This window comes from Macaca fascicularis, chromosome 7, assembly GCF_037993035.2.
Source record: "Macaca fascicularis isolate 582-1 chromosome 7, T2T-MFA8v1.1".
NCBI classification, from domain to species: domain Eukaryota; kingdom Metazoa; phylum Chordata; class Mammalia; order Primates; family Cercopithecidae; genus Macaca; species Macaca fascicularis.
Window position 1 is genome coordinate 13,215,870 of NC_088381.1, and position 21,321 is coordinate 13,237,190.

Genomic DNA, 21,321 nt, shown 5'->3' on the forward strand with positions numbered 1-21,321 from the left:
TTCTGGTTTTGTTTTTTTTTTTAAGAGCTTTGGACAAAAAGACAGGAAAGGAACAGAAAATAGTGACAATGCGAAGGCAACAAGACAGTTTGCCCTGTTAGGTAAAATATGAAAGAGCTCATACCAAAGACTGAAGATAAACCATCCGTCTTTTCTGAGTTGGCATATCTCCAGGTTGGAGGGACTTTCATTAGTGAGGGCCACAGCCACCGGCTGGTGCAAATTCTTGTTAAGTTTGGCCTAATAATGATGGTTCTGGAGATACTTTATTCTTTCCAGTGAATGTTTCTGTTAGTAGACGCTAACAATTATTTTGAGTGACACCTGAGAGGCATTTGCTATGCCCCTGCCTCACCCTCACCCTTAAGTTTGGACGAACCAGCAAATTTTACAGGGGTGCTTGTGTAGCATTCATGTATTACTCTGTGGGACTCTGAGACAGTATAATCTGTAAAGCCAAATAGGCTTAGTGAAGGATGTCCCTTGCCGTAAGAAATTAGGATCTTTGTTTCTAAGAGTTCATCTGCCCCTGCTGCTTTATTCCTCACCGGAAGCAACAGTACTGTGCTGGGGAGGTGATTATGATGTGACAAACAGGGGATTATGACTTCAGGTGAAGGATAGGCAGCAGGAGCAGATGAGATTTAGAATACCAAGACTGTGTGTATTTGCAGATGTCAGCGGCAGAGAGTAAGAGACCAGAAATGAAACATACAATTATGTAGGCTGAAGGGAACGGAGATGGTTGGGTATTTCGTAAGGAATCCACCATTTAAATTCCTGTCTATCAGAAGGTTAAAAATATGATGCCGTTTTTAGAGTAACAGGAACATGAAATTGAGGGTGGGGGGTGGGAAATTTGGCCTCTGTTCTCCCCTTTCTGAAGAGATTGTCATGATGAGAGACTTTCTTTCTTACTCATCTTATTGAATGTGCTCGTGCACACTTCTCCCTGGGACGGAGAAAAGGACCTTAAACGCATATGCTGCTGGAAGATGAAATGCTTTCTGGATGTTTGTTTTCTTAACGGCTGAGTTTGAGATTCAGCTCCCTGGAACCTTGAAGAAAGGTTGTTGTGACCACTTATGATGGGGTGCTCCCTGCTCCTGGCCTCCCTCACCAGTGCCACTTACGATGGTGTGCTCCCTGCTCCTGGCTTCCCTCACCACTGCCACTTACGATGGGGTGCTCCCTGCTCCTGGCCCTCCTTCACCACAGCCACTTACGATGGGGTGCTCCCTGCTCCTGGCCTCCCTCACCACTGCCGCTTACGATGGGGTGCGCCCTGCTCCCGGCCCCCCTCACCGCTGCTCTTGGTGGTTAGCTCATGTCCAGGGATCATCGGCCTTTGGGTCGCTAATGATGTATTGGAACTATTTTGGTTGTAAGTGGCAGAAATCCAATCAAACTAGATTATATACACACAAAAAAGGAGAATTTGTTGGCTTAAATATACACCAGAGAACTCCAAAGGAGAGATTTGCTTCTGCTGTGTCTCTTAATAGAATCCAGAAGGCAAAACAGTATCATTAATATCTTTTGTCCTTTTTGGGTTCTGCTTTTCTGTGTTGGCTTCATTTTCAGGTCACAAGGTCACAAAGATGATTGCTGGTGATTGCTAATTTGTTTAATCCTTAGAGTTTGTAACCCCAGAGCAAAGTTGGTGATTCTCTTTTGCCACATAACAAATTTCAGAAAGGGCCAGGTGCAGTGGCTCACACCTGTAATCCCAGCACTTTGGGAGGCTGAGGTGGGAGGATTGCTTGAGCCCAGAAGTTTGAGACCAGCCGGGGCAACATAGCAAGACTACCCCCCACCCCTGCCCACTCTACAAAAAATAAAAATCAGCCAGGTGTGGTGGTTCACACCTGCTGTTCCAGCTACTGGGGAGGCTGAGATGGGAGAATTGGAAACTGGGAGATCGAGGCTGCAGTAAGCCATGATGGCACCTCTGCACTCCAGCCTAGACAATAGAGTGAGACCCTGTCTCAAATACGTGTGTGTGTGTATGTTTGTGTATGTGTGTATATATATGGTGTGTGTGTGTGTATATATATATCAGAAAGGGGTCTGATCAGCTAGTCTGCGTCCAGCCCTGCGGCAGTGATTTGGGGTCATATTACTGCCCACTCATGAGAATCGCATTGTGAGAGTAGGGTAGCAATGCCAGACAGGATGACATACAGGACAGTAAAATCAAAAATCTCCCTCTCCCTGCAGATAATTAATTACAGGCTAGGGTTTTACTCACCATAACCAAAGGCATTGGGGGTCAAACCTGTTACTGTGATTGCTGAATTGACTCCTTTGGTCCTGTGCATGTGTGCACTCACTCACACTCACCCATGTGCACATCTGTCTGTGTAGGAGATCCTTTTTATGTCTCAGAACTGCTAGTGTGCCTCTCTCCATTGAGATTGGTTCGGCGACACATGGAGCTGGCCCAGCAAGAGGGTCTAACATCAGTGACTACGGCTAAGAAGAACCAGGACAGACAAAAGCTAACATTCACCCTTTCCTCTGAATCTTGGCATTGGAAAGGGCTCTAGTGACTGTCCACTCCACTTGTTTTGATTAAACAAATTGTCCTTTGGCCTTGCATCATAGCTGCTACCCTCCCAACAACCTGTCCTGTGTCTTTTTATTCTACCATGTTGATTTGTCCCTTCGTCTACAACGAAAAGGATTTAGCATGATCTGGTATAAAATATAGAAGAGTTTTACTTTATTTGCTCATATTCGTGTCCTCTGCCGCTCCACAGCTACCAGTTGCCTACCTAGCCTCTCCACACTGTCCCAGCTTCTTGACCTCCCATTTGTTTCCTATCTTTAAGGCACTTCAATTTTCACTAGTATTATCCCCTAAAGACATAAGCAAGGGACAAGGTCAGAGCAGTCAGTTGTATTCCTTATTAGTGGCTTTGATAAGAGGCTTTGGGGGAAGAGGTTGAAACTAACAGCTATAATGAAGTTTTGGGTTCTCTAAAGATTTCATTTATCTGTGCTATTGGTCTCCCCATTAAATGCATGTCTATTCTGTGTACCTTTGCACACGGTTTGCATAACATGTAATATCTGTTACTGAAACCTTGCAAACTTCTTAAATTGTATAGAAAAGGCTGTGAAACTTACTCTTAGGGAACATAAAAATATAGACAACAAAGATCATAACTCCAAATATTGAGTTATACAGTTGTGAAAAAAAAATAACACAGTAAAACAAAGTTAGTTACTAGAGTAGAAAAGATATAGTTTTAATATGTATTGATATATGTCTTTTTTGCCCTCCCTCAATTTAGTAAAGATGCACTAGGTGTTAAGAATATTCTTCTTATCATACAGTGTATTTTAATCTAGCATTTTAGAAAACGTTTTATAAATTCGTAGATAAAAGTCCTGTCAGAATGTGACTTTTCATTTTCAGATGTTGTGAACCAGAATTCTGCATGATTTTTATGGAAATGACTATACTTTTAAAATGTAAAACTTTTAATAAAACAAAACAAACTTAAAGCCCTCAAACCTTTTCTTGGTAGTCCTCATGCCCCCCTGTGATTCTTAAGTATACATTAACTAGTTTCAGATGTGTTTTGTTCGCTGACTCAAAATCAGCCCTTTATTTTAAGAAAAGAAATTGTGTAATTAGTACTTAATTGCTTTGGATATTTTGGGTATTTAGAGAAGAGGGTAATTCAAAGGCCAGAGAAATTAAACCTTCAGAATGTTCTTTATGCATGTGTAATTTCTTTTTAAAAAATGCCCTCTAAAGACAGGCCTGACAACTTCAAAATAAATGAAGACCTGGGTTGTTTTTGAAAATTAACATCATCTTTGGATGTGGTTTTATTGAGTTATTTAAGATAAATTGGAGAGAGGACCATTGAAGTGCTAGAAAACAAGATACTGTCTAGTTCATCTCCTTTTCAGGCAGGTGTTGTCTAAATAGCTCGCAGATGGCAGTCTTCCTTTCTTACATTTCAGGATCTTCCAAGACAGAAATAAATCTTTCCCCACCTTAAAAATATTACATTTGATCAAATTTAAATATCTGCATAATTAGGAATGGTATGTTGTCTGCTGAGACCAACTGCAACTTGGTTGACATGGGCACTTACCCTGTATCTGCAGTGATTTGAGAGGTCTTGGTCTTGTTTGCTCATTTAACTCTCTCTAGGCCAGTTGTATTGTGTGTAAATTGAAATGTTGGACTAGTAATCTCTACAATTTTACTAGTTCAGAAATGTTTCGGAGGCACCCGTTATCTAAAAATCTGTGTTTTGTGAATCTGAAGGTTAACAGGTCTGCTTTTAAGTGATAATATTCCCATATTAATTTTGATAATGAACACTTGAACTATAACATTAATGAACTTAATGGTTATGAAATATATTGGGTTTTTAAATATATACCTTAAACCAGAAGACCCTTACTCTGTATCTAGTACAGTCACTAAGACATATATGCAGGATTTGAAGATTGGTTTGATATTGATTCTCAACCATTTGGGGAAGTCATACTAAAAGTACTGTTTCATATTATTGCCATAACCTTTTTTCATTCTAACTAATATTATTTTTACTTTGTTCTTAATCTTTATCACTTTTTTCTTGAAGAAAACATCTTATATTACTGTTGAAGAAACAGTTTATATTACTTAAACATCTAGTTTCCACTTAGAAAATTCAAAGAATCATAAGTAACTACTTGGCTCCAATATATGCTGTTTTATAAGAGCCTGCATGAAATGTGTGATTCTCAAGGAAAACATAAATTGTAAAACTGAGTATAAAAGATATATATATATCTCTCTCTCTCAACAGATCAATAGCCAAAGAAAAAAGAGTTGCCCACCCAACAATGGCACCAGCCACAGATGGGGTTTTGTGGGGGAATTCCACTAAAATAATAAGGAGTGGATAGGTCCAGTGTTACTTAAAATACTTGAGGCCAGGCATGGTGGCTCACGCCTGTAATCCCGCCACTTTGGGAGGCCGAGGCAGGCAGATTATTTGAGGTCAGGAATTTAAGACCAGCTTGGCCAACATGGAGGAACCTCATCTCTACTGAAAATACCACAATTAGCCAGGCATAGTAGCATGCACCTGTAATCCCAGCTACTTGGAAGGCTCAGGCAGAAGAATCACTTGAACCCAGGAGACGAAGGTTGCGGTGAGCCAAGATTGTGCCACTGTACTCCGGCATAGGCGACAGAGCAAGACTTCATCTCAAAAAAAAAAAAAAAAAACTTGACGTCAAAGAAAAATTTTCCCATCAGTATTAAGGAAAGAGATGCTGTCTTTTTTACACAGTTGAGATGAACCTCAGATGAACATGTAGCACAGACAGTTGGGACCCAGGAAGAAAGATAACAGTGAGAGTTATCCAATAAAACCTTGAACTTGGAGCCTAGTTGGTGCCTTTGTGCCTTGTTGATATGTAGGGAATTAAATTAAGAAAGGAAATTATTGTCTATCCAGATAGGATTTGTAAAGACATGGATACTGGTAAACATGCACTTGTATTTTACTCATTCATCTTTTGGGGGCATTAAGTGTCCTGGGGCCTAGAACAGATGAACAAGGCCACCTGTTTCAAAATGCTGTTTCCTACCCTGGTACCATCATTTTGTCTGAACTTTGCCAAGTTGTTACCTAGTCCTTTCTTAGATTTAGGATGAAGGAAGCAAGCCAAAGGTTGAAACAGAGGAGCTAGGGCAGTGAGAGTTTAGTAAATAAATTAAAGGAAGAAGATGCCCAATACATAGTATTTTAGATGTTTGGGATAACCTCTTTACTATTAAAAAAAAAAATGGAAATCTGATATCACCAATGGTGACACAGACTTCCAGATGCTATCCTTTGGCTACAATGATTATTGAATCAGCTTCATGTTGAGAGAGAAAGAGTGAGAGGGAGGGAGAGAGACGGGTGTGTGTATGTGAGAGAGAGAAAGAGACAGAGCGAGCCAGTTGTAGTTTGTTGAAGTTCACCACAAAAAGATGGGAAGGATCCCCAGCCACACTTGATGTTTTGTGTTTCGGTTTTGGGGTTCGGGATTGTTAATTTTCATATTAAGTCAGTCATGCAGTTTAAATTGTAGATATCATGTTAGTAATTTTGGTGCAGTGAACAGGAGTGCAGCATCTGTCTTTTAAAGGGATTTTTGTGTGTGTGTGCATTTAGATTGCTTGGTGACCTTTGAAATTTTGTTTTGCACTATTATCAGAAACATAATCATTTTTCTTTCTGAAACAGATTTTAACATCTGCAAAGGTTGATGAAACTAGGAGAGTTTTAATGAAATCTTAATCTATCTTTTTTAATGTCACCATTGCTTTTAAAACTGTTCATCAGCTACCAGAAACATCAGCTCAAGGCACTGGAGTTGATTTTAATAAATGCCTTTTCTATTAAATATTCTCATTGTGGTCAGAGTATAGTTACAGAACAGAAACTTGTCCAGTCTTGTTCATCTACAGCTCACTTTCCAAATTCTCTTGTTTTTAAAGTCATATTATTTCAATCTGTATTTCGTTATCTCAATAGTTAACTTGAGATTTTTTATATTTCAAGGAGGGGAGGTTGTTCTGAATACTGGCACCAATCCTTCAAAATCTAGACAGTTTAAGGATATTGACTTTTAACAAAATTTAACTTAAATGTCTACTTTAAATATGTGTCTTGTCATTAAAAGGTTATTTACATTTAAAATGCTGACCTTTCAAGATGTGCACAAGAGTGTTCTAAAACAGAGTTTCTGAACATTGGCCATGAAACCACTGTCTTGGGCTGACAAATGGATTGGAAATAAGCTACCCAACACTGGGAATGGGCCATTAATTTTAATCAAAGGTGATGCAGGAAGGCGAATGGGATGCATGACAATGTCAACAGCCCAGTAGGTGTTAAGAGACCACACAGCCTTCCTTGTTACTTGGTCGGGCCATTAGTTGAGGTTGGGTGAAGACAGAAAGCCATGTCTGGAATTGAATGACCAGGTCACTCCAAAATCTAATGGAGAACTCCCCATTTCAGAAATCACATTGTAATGCCATTAGAAGTCAAGGACAGCATTTAGAAAATATTGGTGGATTTTTTTTTTTTTTTTTTTTTTTTAAAACAATCACCTTTCTGGTTTTTCCCAACTTTGTCAAGCTTCTTGTTTTCCTGCCTTCTTTCCTTCTGAATAGATCATTGATATTTACAGGGGAACAAGAAATCGAACTGACTTAGGAAAAAAAATCTCAAAGCCTATTTACTTTTCAGAATTACATATTGTTATAAAACTCAGGTAAATGCCAGAAACAATAGCATACCAAAGGAATTAAGCAGGATAACTGATTCTTTATGGCGATCTCATGGTCCTTGTCTCTTTCTTGTGTGTGGGAATAGTTTCACTAATTGAAACTAAACTTTTGTAATTGCTTTATTGAAAGCATTTTTTCATCATTGTAGAGGCCACTGTGCTTGGCCCTTGACTATAAATTGTCAATACTAGCTGATAACATTTGTAATTTTCACAGCAGTGAAAGCCTGTATTTTAAATCAGTGAGTGTATTACTTTATTTTGAGTACTTTCAATTACAAAAAAGGTAGTATATGACAGCTTGAATTCGTGATGTTTATAATAACAACAAATGCAGAAAAAATAATGAAAGAAGCATATCTGAAGCATATTTACGCTTCAGGGTTGTTAAGAAAGTTCATTTATTCTGACACAGCACTGCATGCATAAGAAAGATCTGTATGACTACAGTAGTAGTTTTTATACATATTTAAGAAATAAAAACAAATATATTCCTATCTTGTTAATTGAATAGTGTTGTAAGTAAATAGCATTTGTTCTTCCTGTAGATGAAGATCAGCTCCGTGCAAAGGGTTATGACAAAACACCAGACTTTATTTTACAAGTACCAGTTGGTAAGTTCTTCAACTCTGTTATGCGTTTGTTTTTAGAGAAAAGGGGTGTATTTTTTAATGTCTTTACGTTAATATTAGCTTTATAATATTAAAAATGGGTGAATAATTAGAAAATATTATTTTTAAATGGCAGAAAACAATAGGTTCAGAAGAAATCTGTCTTAAAATCTTTTGCATATATTATAAACATGTTTTCTAAAGATATTTTGGTTGTCATTTTCAACTTATTTCTCTAAATTTCCAATTCCTTAAACATAGATCTGTTGAAAAGCCAGACTCATTTTGGTCTGCTTGGCATGTCACTTGTCGAGTTATACAGGCAGTCTGAGAACTAGGAAAGGGAGTTTTGAAGAATATAATGAAAATCAAAGGAATATGATTGTCACATAAATGTTCTTTGTAATGAACATATACAGTGTGTTGTTTTGTAATTACATTTATAAATGATGGTAAGAGCTAAGCCTGTGCTCATTAATGTGAAGCTTAGAGAGGCCTGTGCAGAGTTGAGAATTTTCAATCTTCCCTTGCCTTCTCCGTATATTAGTAATGCTTTGTCCCTTAGCTGTAGAAGGGCACATAATTCACTGGATTGAAAGCAAAGCCTCATTTGGTGATGAATGTAGCCACCACGCCTACCTGCATGACCAGTTCTGGAGCTACTGGAATAGGTAAGGTCTCATTATTTTTCTTTTAAGATAAACGATACTCAGCTGAAATCTCATTAGAAAAAAATATTTTGTTTAGCTGGTAAAAATGCTAGTAGCCTTTGTTTCTAGTAAATACAGAGTTTTGATTAATGTATTCATTTCAGATAATTTAAACTTCTCCGCTTTCATAATGTTGCTTCATTTTTTAAAACTAAAAATCTCTGCATAAGGTCAAAATTAGTATATATTCCATTTTTCATTCATTTTACAATAATATTGGTGTCACTTAAAATGCAGATAATAAGATGTGGTATATATTACAATATTGACACTGAACTTTTATCCTTTTGATGTGAAATTTATGCTTACTGTCAGACCTTAAAATAATTTATCCTCAGCTCTCTGAGAAAACTATCCAAACGATATGAAAGATGGAAATGATATACCTTCCAAGAATAGAGAGTAGTTTACCTACCAACTCATATTAACATTCCCGAAGACACGGAAATCTCAGCATTAAGAAAGGAGTGGGGGGCTCTTATTTTACTTATTATCTACCTTATGCCCGGGAAGTTACTTTTATCCCCATTTTACAGATAACTAAGCTGATACTCAGAGAAAATGATGTGCTATAGTGCTAGTTATCATGGATCTGCTTTTATCTCTGACTCCCAAATCTGTGTGATTTCTAGCACAACCCTATTGTCATTTACAATGCAACCATCCAGACTTTGGCTTTTTCTATTATTGCAGTCCCAAGTGTTCACACTACACATTTTTTCCCCCTTAGAACAGGAATGCCGGCCAACAGTAAGAATACAATAATAAAATGACATTGACTCAGATCCTTAAGGAATGAGACAGTAGCATCCATGGGTAATAGCCTTGTCCTAGGGTAAAAACAGTGACCAGCTACAGAATTTGGCATTATATTGTTACTCAGTTTTACAAAAGGCCAGTGGACCTCGCCTGTGGCAGCTGTGCTAACCTAAGCCCACTTCTTGCCATGGTAACAATGATCATGACAAAATGCTGAATGTAATGGCTTTCTTGATTTTCTTGTGTAATTGTGCGTGGCCTCCGAGCTTTACTTTACAGGGATGGAGGAGGAAAGTGCAAAATGTTTTAGAAATCAATGCTGGTTCAGCGTTTCCTGTCTTTTATTCAGCCATTATTCAAATTAGCAGTAATGTGGCAAATTGAATTTTAGATTTTTAGCAATTTTATGATGAGTTTGAAATAGTAAAGAAAGCATCATTTTTGGTAGTGCAGGGAAAGCAATGACAAGAAAACCAAATTGCATAAGTTTAGGTTGCTAAAGTATTAAAAAAGGAAAACTGATAAGCGCAATCAGTAGGCAGGTAGACTGTTTCCCCAGCTTTGGTACTGGTCATTTCTTTTCTAAGGAACAATTGCAAACTAAATCCCAAATACTAGAGCTTACTTCAAAATTCCAAACTATTATCTTTATTCTAAAGCAACTCAATTATTTATTGAGTACCTACTGTGTATTTAACATTCACCATTTAGAGGCTGATTAAATAATCTAGTCACCTGGATGATAGATTTACGGATTATTGACATGCCTGGAGGATGTCTGAGTGATAGATAATTTAATACAATTTCCTTTGGATTTTATATTACTTTGTTGCGTTCTACTTTTTCCCTTCTGGTGATGTTTTACTTAGACTACTATTGATTTACATTCCCTGAGCACATTGTTTGAATATATACTGGCTAAGTGAGCATAATTCATTTTGGGCACGATGTGTGTGATATGGGAATGCTAGCCTTGGTTTTAAATGGTCCAGATCATTTAAGGAGTAAATGTCACAAAAGTCACTGATGTTACCAAATGTCTGCAGAGAGGCCAAGAAATGCAAGTTCAAAAAGGAACATTTAGTGCCCAGGTTTAAAATGGAACTTTGGGGCATTTACTTGTATATAAAATTTGTAATATATGATAATGATATAAGCTTACCGGTGATGGAGTATTTTGACAGAAGGAGAACTTACCCCATTTGTGAATGTATGGGATCCTCCTCTTCTCGTATTTTGCCTCAACACAACTCATATACATGAGCAACTGCTGAAGTTCTTCAGCATATAACTATAGCAGATTCTGAAGTTCTTTACAATTGGAAGAAATTCTCTCTCACCTGTAGGTAGCCTTTCAAGGAGGCTATTGGTTAGAATTTGGGCTTTTTGCTTTATTCAAGTGATAAGCGGCTAGTTTATATAAAAACTAATATTACCTAATTGTCATACTATTTTCAGATTAAAGATTGGATTTTACAATAAGACTGTTCAATTACTTTTTATAGACTAACGCTTTTTTTTTTTTTTGAGACGGAGACTTACTCTGTCACCCAGGCTGGAGTGCAGTGGCACGATCTCAGCTCACTGAAATCTTCACCTCCTGGGTTCAAGCGATTCTCCTGCCTCAGCTTCCCAAGTAGCTGGGATTACAGGTGCCCGCCACCACGCCCAGCTAATTTTTGTGTTTTTAGTAGAGATGGGGTTTCACCATGTTTGCCAGGCTGGTCTCGAACTCCTGACCTCATGATCCACCTGCCTTGGCCTCCCAAAGTGCTGGGATCACAGGCGTGAGCCACCGCACCCGGCCTAGACTAATGCTTTTGTGTAAATCCATTTCCCATGCAAATAACTACAGAGCCACCAATTTTTAGATTAACATTTCTGTAAGAGTTTTCTTTTGTAGTAAATTGATATTCTTACTCAGCTTAACTAACGTTGAAAACATTTAAATTTTACAATGTAGTCATCTTCCCCAAAGTCAGAGCTATTGAGTAAAGAACATAAGCAGCCATTCCTACAAGCACATCCCCATCCCAAGTCCCAGGTATGAACCTTGGTTAAACAACTACTCAAAACTCTCTACTTCTACAGAGTTAAAGCAGACAAAGAATGCCTCTGAGAAGCATTTGGACCATAAATACAGGCCCAAATTCTATAAGGCTACCAGAAAATACATTTACTTATGAAATCAACACACAAAAAGTCTTCTTATCCTATTTCTCTAATCAAAAGGTGAGTTCTTTGACAATTTGGCCTCTATTACTAAGTACACTTTTATACTGAGAGGATGACTTGTAAAGAGAGAAACCAATACTACCAGTCTAAGATCAGGTTACATATATGTTCTCTAACATGTGGCCTTTCAAAGAGGCAGGGACAGACACCTTGTCCTCACTTTTGGTGGGTCAGTTTGAATGCAAATATTGAGTGACCTTAATGACAGAGAAAGGGCCATATGCTATAAAGCACACGAACAATTACCAACAACCACTGATCAAGAACATGCAAATTGCAGCTGCAAGTTTCAACCCCTCCATCTGCCATTCCAGTCACATTCTGGCACGCTCTCATTAGAGACATCTCTTTACAACCAAAGTGCACTTTGTTGATATACCTCTCTGCTTCTCTCAAAGAAAATCTAAGCTTCTTAGCTGGAACATGGGGCAAAATTTGGTTTTTCAATTTAGTGATCCTTGAAGTAATGGGAGGAATATTGGGTTTGAATCCAGAGTATGCCACTTTCTGGTCCCATGACTGGGAACAATTGGCTGTATTTTCTCCTCAATAAAATGGACTGAATAAAACTTTTTTTGCCCTCTTACTCTGAAGATCAGTTATTTAATATATACAAAGCACTTTCACAGTGCCTGGCAGTCAAAAAAATATTAGTTCCCCTCTCTCTTTTTCTGTATGCCACTGATGAAGTTTAGAGGTCTTCCGATTAGACATTTTTAATTGCCTTCTTTGCCACATAAACTAGTCAGCTAATTTCAGCACTCAGCTTGGCTGACATCTCTTTGAGAAACCTTCCTGCATTTCAGGATTGGGTTTGGTGCGCCTCCTGTGTTTTGCTAATAATTTCATAACATCTATCAAACATTGTCATTGCTTGCTTATTTGTCAACCTCCTCCAATTAATACTGAGTTCTATCTTATCTACTGGTTTTATCCATCTTTGGTTGCCCAGAATCTGGCACATAGTAGGTGATAGTAGATATTTATTGATTGTATTTACTGATGTCTGACGACAATAATGGTTTGAATCAGCCTTTGAGGAATTTGTCAGGCATTGTGACATTAAGCCATGATACAATCAAATTTTTTTCTTTGAGAATTCAACTCGAAGGATAGTGAGGAAAATGCCTAATTTTTCTGAAAAACTTTTACAGACTTTTCAAATGTATAGGCTTTTGCAGTCCTGTTTCATGAAATAGAGCATAAATGTATTTAACATAAGGAATTTTAAAAATAGAAAATAACTGAGAACTAAATGACAAATTCACTTTATAAAGGTTTTTAGATAAATATTTATAATCTTATGTTGGTCGGTTGCTTTCCCAAAACTTCAGAGAGTTCTCTCATTTGAAATTTGACATAGAATACCTTGAGAATTCTAAGCAGAGGATAATCTCTACTTTCTTTAAGGGCTGCATGAAACTGGGCCTGGAGCAAGAGTACAAATGGAGCCTTATATACTATGTGTCTAAATATGTAAAGTTACATATTAAGTTAACAGACCTTAAATAAAATATATTCTATTCTGCGTGAAGAGCTGAAAGTTCAGATTTGCATAAGAATTCCTAGATTCCTTGGATTTGCAGGCTACGTGTGTCAGTGCAGGGAGCGGTGGTCCCACTGCACAGCCTGCCTTCCTTTTCTTCCCACCCTCAGCTCCATCCTACACCTGGAAAGGTGTCAAGCACACACCAGGTCTGCATATCCAAGCTCCATGTACATTCCCGTAAGCTACGGCTCTCAGGCCAGAGTTGCACACTCTGGTAGTCTGCCCTCTTATCAGGTGAATGAACCTGAGAGAAAGGGCCATCCAGGCCCTGGGAGTGGCCTCAGGGCTATAAGATCAGGAAGTTCTGAGGTCACTGATACCTGGAAGGTGGCCTAGAAAGTGGTTGAGGGAACAGGCATCAGGTGGGGATGTTCCCTTGGCCCCATAAACTCCTTACTCCATGGATTCAGATATAACTAGACAGTGGCTAGAGCAGAGTTACCTAAAGCTTGGGTTCAGGACATGGACCTCTCTTGATTGACTGTAAAGGACAGTAGTAAAGGAAGCAGGTGCATAGATCTTTCAAAGCCATTTCTTGTTCTGGTGTTAGGATAGGAGGGGAGATGAGCACCGGAGGAAATATGGTCTTGATCACATGTATGTACCACGGAAACGATTAAGAGCTGAGTTCTCTCTGTCAGATTTTTGAAGCTTTGGCTCCAGAGAGTCTGCTCTCCTGAAGGGAATGCTAAGCTAATACCTTCTGCCACAGAATTGATTTGACTTTAGTTCATACCTCTAAGTATTTTTTAAAGATCAGTTATTTACTCAATGGTCTGGCAATTGCTTTCTCTGGTTTGTGATAGCCTGAGAGGAGAGGCGTTTAGAATGGGAATGCCAACCAGTTAGAGTTAAGGAAGGTATTTTTCAGAGCATGGCCAAAGTTTTTCCTGTATTAAGATACTTTGAGGAACCCTGCAATTAGCCAAATCACAGATTTCCAGTTATTTCGGTCTTGTTAAAAACAAGGCTGATCACATCTGTCTTAAGTTGGAGTATGTGCCTCAGCAATAGAAGCTCTTGCAAACCTTCAATTACAGCAGCCTCAGAAGCAGCACTGGTGCCATATACTATCAAGTAGCAACAACAGGCGACAGATTGACTAATAATTAGCAAATGCTCTGGAGAGGGCTTCGATAAAGGTGAAAGATAATATTTTGCTTTTTCCATCTCTTAAAATTGAGTTGGTTTTGAGATATTGATGTCCCATTGTTTCAGACAGATACTTGACACTGTTGTTAGCTGGAGTAACCTCAAAATATTTTGTCAGAGTGAGGGAAGTGTTTTCTGTATATAGAGTACTTTGATAAAAATGACTTCTCATAATGGTTATAATGGTTAAGTATCATTTTTTCAGCATGCAGAATGTGAATAACAAGACTTTTCTAAGTGAGCAATTCATGTTTTCTGCCATCATTCATTGATTTTAACAAAACTGAGCAAAGAATAGAAATGTTATCTTAGGCCTTTAGAGTGATATTCGTAATAAGGAGAAAATTGTTGAGAAACTAGAATGACTTACATCAAAGAAAACAGATCTATAAAGGAATGGCAAGGAATTATAGTTTCTCCAGCTAGAAAGACATCTAAATGATTACTCTTTTCAAGCATATGTAAGATTTTTACAAGAGTGGTATATTGACCAGTTTCACAAATCCAGGCGACCAGAAAATTCTTACGAGGATGACTTCCCATTGACACACACTATGACAAAGTTAATCTGAGTCATGTCTAGCTCAGAAATGTTACCCCAAGCCAAACCAACAAGCAAAGGATTGAGTGGCCATTGTCGGAATGGAAACACAGCATTATGATCATCCAGAGAGGGTAAGGGAAAAATAAAGAGAGTTTACCAATAGGAAGTGAAGTTGGGAGCACAGTTCGTGTCAAGAACCCAAGAACACGGAGTCCATTTCTGAGGGTAAGTCTAGAATAATGGAGATCAGGTCAAAATTGATACTAAAAAGGCTTGGAGTCTAGCATAATAATTCTCCAACTTTACTGTGTGTTAAAATCACATGGGGGTTGTTTTTAAAATATTGATATTGGCTTTACCCTTAGAGAGCTAGTTTAATTGGTATGCAATGCAGCCTGTACTCTGGGAATTTGTTTTGTTCTCGTTGAAAACTATGAGATTAATCTGTATCTAACATTGAAGTCAGACTCTTCTTTACCTAGCCTCAACTTGCTAGCTAGCCTTAGCATTCCTAGCTTATCTGCTTCCAAACAGTCTTGATGAAATAGTTGCTTTATGAAGAAATACAGGTCCAGGTCAGCAAACATTTACAGGCACTGTGTTAGTCAGTAGAGAGTCAGCCCCTGCCTTTGAGGGGTTAACAGTGAGAACTGAGCAGTAAACTACAGAGGCAGCACCTGAACCCAGGTCTCTCTGTGAACCCCACACCTATGCTCTTTCTACTCTTATCGGGCAGCTTCATATCTTTCATGGGGATAAATATGTTGGAAGAGTTTACTTATTCTGTCAGTTAATGGGCTTGCTAAGCTAAAACTAAAACCCTCTCCAGCATACAAGTTTTAGATATTCACCTTCATGTGGTTGGAGAAAATGGACCATTTGTTCTCTGTTCTTCAAGAGCCTATATTCTGTATTTTAAGAAACAACTTTATTGAGGTATAACTGACACAGAATAAACTCATATTTAAAGAGAACAATTTAATGTTTTGTATAAACCTATAAAAGTATCACCATGATAGAGATAGTGAGCATACTTACCACCCCTAGGTTTCCAGATGCCCCTTTATAATCCACCTTCCTAATCCCTTCAATTCTCCCTGCACCCTTGTACCCACTGATCTGCTTTCTGTGACTGTTGATTAGTTTGCTTCTTCCACTATTTTATGTAAATAGAACTATGCAGCATGTACTCTTTTTTGTCTAGCCTTTTTCACTCAGCATAATTATTTCAGGATAATGTACATTGAATATATCAATAGTTCGTCTTTTTATTGCTGAGAGGCATTAAGTTGCATGACCGTTCCACTGTTTATTTATCCATTCACCTGTTGATGGACATTGGGCTTATTTTTAGTTCTGGCTGTTACTAATAAAGCTGATCTGAACAGTTTTGTAAAATGTTAACATGATTTCATTACTCTTGGGTAAAGATGTAATGTAATTTCATACCTGGGAGTGAAACGACTGGGCCATATGGTGGGAATATTTTTACCTTTTTACAAAATGAGTGAACTCTTTTCTGAAGTGGTTTTACCATTTTATATTCCCGCCAGCAGCTTACGATAGTTCCAGCTGCTTCCCATCTTCCTCATCACTTGGAATGGTCAGCCTTTTAACCCAAGGCTTTCTAATAGTTGTGTAAAAATGTGTTCATGTGATTTTTTAATTTGCATTTTTCTAATGATAAATTATATTGAGAATCTTTTCATATGTTTATTTGCTACCTGTTTGCCCTGGAAAAGTTTCTCTTGAAATCTTCGCTTCATTAGTTAATTGAGTTGTTTTCTTATTATTGAGTTTTGGGTAGGGCATTTTTATTTTACATTTTAGTATTCTGGATATAAGTTTCTTGCCTGCAGAAATGGTTCTAGAACCCTTTTTTGAGAAGACTCTCTTTTCTCCACCTAAATTACCTTTGTACATTTGTCAAAAATCAGTTGTTCATATATGTATGGGCCTGTTTCTGTATTCTCTATTTGTTCCATCATCGGTTTGTCTAGACCAATTCAACACTGTTTTAATTACTGTAACATTATAATTTTGAAAACAGATAGTAGGTCCTCCAATTTTGTGATTCTTTTCAAAGTTATTTTTTGCTATTCAAGATCTTTTTTACCATATGAATTTTAGAGTCAGTTTATTAATTCCTATAAAAGCCTGCTGGGATTTAGATTGGGATTACATTGAATTTACAGATCAATTTGGGAAGAATTAACATCTTAATATTATTGAGTCTTCTGACCCATGAACCTGGCATCTCTCCATTTATTTAGGTCTTTTAACATTTTTCTCAGAAATTGTTCTGTAGTTTTCAGTGCACAAATCTCACATTTTTTTGGAGATGATATCTAAGTATTGATTGAATAATGGCTATGTAAATACTTTATAGTTCTTAATAATATTAGTAATGATAGTTTTATTTGTTTCCATTTGTTCATTGCTACTATAGAGGAATACAGTTGATTTTGTATTTTGATTTTCTGTACGGCAACCTTATAAAACCCATTTATTAAAAGTTTACCTAATTGGTGGATGTGATAGAATTTTCTACATAGGCAACTATGTTGTTTGTGAAGACCATTTTACTTCATTTTCAATTTGTATGCCTTTTTTTTTCTTTTGCTTCATACAAAAGTGAATGATAAGAGTGGACATTGTTGCCTGGCTGCTGATTTTAGAAGAAAGATTTTAGATCTTTCACCGTTAAGAATGATGGTAGGGGTGAGCACAAGGGACTTATGCCTGTAATCCCAGCACTTTGGGAGACCAATGCAGGCCAGGGCTCAAGACCAGCCTGGGCAACATAGTGAGACCCTGTTTCTATTAAATAAATAAATAACCAGGCATGGTGGCACACACTTGTAGTCCTAGCTACTCAGAAGTCTGAGATGGGAGGATCACTTCAGCCCAGGAATTCAAGGCTGCAGGGAGCCATGATCATGCCACTGCACACTAACCTGGGCAGTAGAGTGAGACTCTGTCTCTAAAATAAATATAAAAGAATGATGTTAGCTATAGGTTTTTGTAGATGCTCTTTATCAGGCTGAAGAAACTCCCTTCTAGTCCTAGTTTGTTGCAAGTTTTTATCAAAAATTGGTGTTGGATTTTTGTCAAATGCTGTTTCTGCATCTATTATGACAATCATATAGGTTTCTTAAATTAGTCAATATAGTGAATTATAGTGATTGATTTTTTAATGTTATACCAACCTTGCTTTCCTGAAATAAACTCCATTTGATTATGAAGCAATACACTTTTCATATTTTGCTGAATTTGATTTGTTAAAATCTGTTAGGAATTTTTACATCTATGTTTATGAGTGATACAAGTTCATGTTTTATTTTTCCTTCTAAAGTATTTATCTGGTATTGGTATTAGAGTAATGCTGGCCTCTTAGTAAGAGTTGGGGGGCATTCCCTCCTCTTTAATATTTTGAAAAGTTGGCACAGAATTGCTATTATTTCTTCCTTAAATTTTTGGTGGGATTCCACAGTTAAAGCATCGCGGCCTGTGGTATTTTTTTGGTAGAAGGTTTTTAACTATAAAATCAATTTCTTAGTAGTTATAAGACATTCAGGTTATGTCTTTTTTTTCTTGAATGAGCTTTGGCACTTTGAGTCTTTCAAAGTGTTTGTCCATTTTATCTAAGTTGCAGCATATTTTGGCATAAGCTTGTTGAAAATATTCCCTTATTGTCTTTTAGTATCTGTAGAGATGATACCTTTCTAATTCCTGATATTTATAATTGTATCTTCTTTTCTACATCAGTCTGCCTAGAGATTTATCAATTTTATTGTTCTTCTAAACGAACCAATTTTTTTTTTTAATACTGATTTTCTTTTTTCTCTTTCATTGGTGTTTAATCTTATATTATTTTCTTTTTGTGTGAGTTAGTTTCTGTTTAGTTTGCTTTTCTAGTTTCCTAAGGTGGAAAACTGAAGTTGTTGATTTTAATTCATTCTTTCTTTTTTCCAGTATAAATATTTTAGTGCAATTAATTTACTTCTGAGCACTGTTGTGACTGCATCTTACAAATATTTATATATTGCATTTTCATTTTTATTTGGTTCCACCTACTTTCTACTTTTGATTTCTTCTTTGACCCACACTTACTTTGAAGTATGCTGTTTTGTTTTGAAATATTTGAGAAATTTTCAGATATCTTTCTGTTTGGTTTCTAATTTAATTCCGCTGAGATCAGATAACAAATCTGAACTCTTTTAAATGTATTGAGATTTATGTTATAGCTCAGACTGTGGTTATCTCTGTAAATTTTCTGTGTATACTTGAAACTTTATTCCACTTTTCTTTGGTGGGATGTCTTATAAATGTCAATTAGGTCGAACTGGTTGGTAGTGTCATTCAAGTTTTCTATATCTTTACATATATGCACTTATCAGTACTCTTCTGAATACTTGAGGGCGACCTACTTAGGTCCCTGGAATTCTCTTTTTCTCTCTGGGCAGCTTTCCCCTGCTGATATTTTGCCCTTCAAACTCTAGTTGCCTTGGCTTTCCCATTCTCCTAGGTACAATTCCTCAACTCAGGGATACTGCTGGGCTTCGCCTGGGCTCACCATTTGGACGTCACAGCTTGGAAACTCTATGAAGCTGGGCCAATCAAATGGCTTGCTCTATGTAATCCCATCACTCTGGGATTACAGTTCTTCATTGCTTGATGTCTAGTGTTTAAAAACTGTTATGTCATCTATTTTGTTTTTTAACTTTGAACAGAGAGCTAATCCAGTCTTTGTTACCCTAACTTGGTTCCAAGTAGGAGACTTTCAATTATGATTTTAACACATAGTTTAGCAGATTGGTGTAAACCAGTTTGTCTTGTTTAAAATTCACCTTGTAATCTTAACTTTTGTATCTTTATTAAGTCCACTTAACTTATAGACTTCATTGTCATCGTGAACGAGAGTACTGTGCAGTCCTTCAGGTTACTTTCTTTTGAGATCTCTCTCTCTCTCTCTCTCTCTCTCTCTCTCTCTCTCTCTCTCTCTCTCTGTCTCTCTCAGACATCCATATATTCTACCTCTCTTTCCCTCAGGCTCCTGAGAGTTGGAATGGGATTTTTCATTTATGACTTTATGCCCAGCAAAAGGGAAGTCTTTAGTATGTTCAAGGCCAAGGATTATAATAAGCATATGGTTGTTAGAAAGCAGCTTTCTTTGGTTATCTACTGGTAGCACTCAGGGCTTCTTATGCCTCTTGGATTAAAATAAAGCAGGCCATATTTTGGTGAGACAGAGCCCTGTTCCCAGCAGCTATGCCTTTTCATTTCCTCTGCCTTTAAGGAACACATGTTCCCATTTCCAAGCATCTTCTGCTGTTTGATATCATTCAAGTATCTCCTGAAATGGATGATATATAAGTGATGAGGCTACATTGCCCGGTTTGCCTGTGCTCATTCTCTTCTCACATATGTGGAATATGGAAAATGAGTCATGAATGCAATTTGCGTGTCTCATACTCTTCTCATAGAACAGAAATCTTCATGGATACATAATGACAATGGTAAACGTTCTTTCATTCTAATTTCTAATTGATTCTGGAAGTCAAATTCTTATAAATTCTTATAAAAATTAAATTTATCCCATGAATTCCCTTTATTCAGTAACACAAGTCAATTACATTCACTTGTGTGGTTTTCTTTTTTCTCTCCTTCTTACATTCTACCAGTCTACTCTTAAGATCTGTGTGAATACCATTCTCTTAGTTTTCTTCCTTTTCTATCTGAATCCCTGAGATTGAGATATTTTTTGTGTTTTGGTCACCTTTTCTCACACAGGATTGTACTAGCAAATTGTCTTGTTAACCCTTTCCTGCTTCTCTTTATATATTCCCTTTTGCTATTTCCTTCCCATTTGTTGCTGGCAGCTTGCTAACCATTACCACCACCTCCCATTTTAAATTTAGTCTTGTAGCATTCCTGGTATTTCATTCCAAGTGATCATAAGTTAAAAACTAAAGCCAATTTTTTTTTATTTAGTAAAAAGGATTTTTTTTAGAATTCATAGAGCTCATCAACTCATATAAATAGGAGGCTATCTTAGTCATCTTTGATGACCAGCTGTGATATTTTGAGAGTACTCCATATTGATTAAGAAGGTATTAAAAATGAAGTCATTGGTTGTGTGCTAATGGTAGATATATAAAGCCATATTGAACTCAACACTAGATTAAAATATTTGATGAGCCCCAATTACCTTTCATTGGTTTAATGTGAAGTGACTATTTTTTACTACTTCATATTTCTTTTATTTTTTTTAATTTTATTTTAGAGACAAGGCTTCACTTTGTCACCCAGGCTAGAATGAAGTGGTGCAGTCATAGCTCACTGCAACCTTGAACTCCTGGTCTCAGGCGATCCTCCCACCTCTGTCTCCCAAAGTGCTGGGACTACAGGCGTGGGCCACCATGCCTGGCCTGCCATATTCCTAATGCAAACTGG

The 21,321-nt window shown here is 37.3% G+C and overlaps 1 protein-coding gene across 6 annotated transcripts in view; it reads left to right on the forward strand.

The window, feature by feature from the left end:
* The window catches only part of CDIN1 (CDAN1 interacting nuclease 1), a 241,882-nt gene that overhangs the window by 119,852 nt on the left and 100,709 nt on the right, over window positions 1-21,321 (forward strand). For all 6 annotated transcript variants that reach the window (XR_010588014.2, XR_012414762.1, XM_073995463.1 and 3 more), the window contains 2 exons: window positions 7,854-7,919; window positions 8,482-8,587. Coding sequence is in view for 4 of the 6 variants with exons in the window: in XM_073995463.1 (XP_073851564.1) it covers window positions 7,854-7,919; window positions 8,482-8,587 (172 nt within the window). In the remaining 2 variants the exon portion in view is untranslated. The remainder of the gene's footprint in view (window positions 1-7,853; window positions 7,920-8,481; window positions 8,588-21,321) is intronic.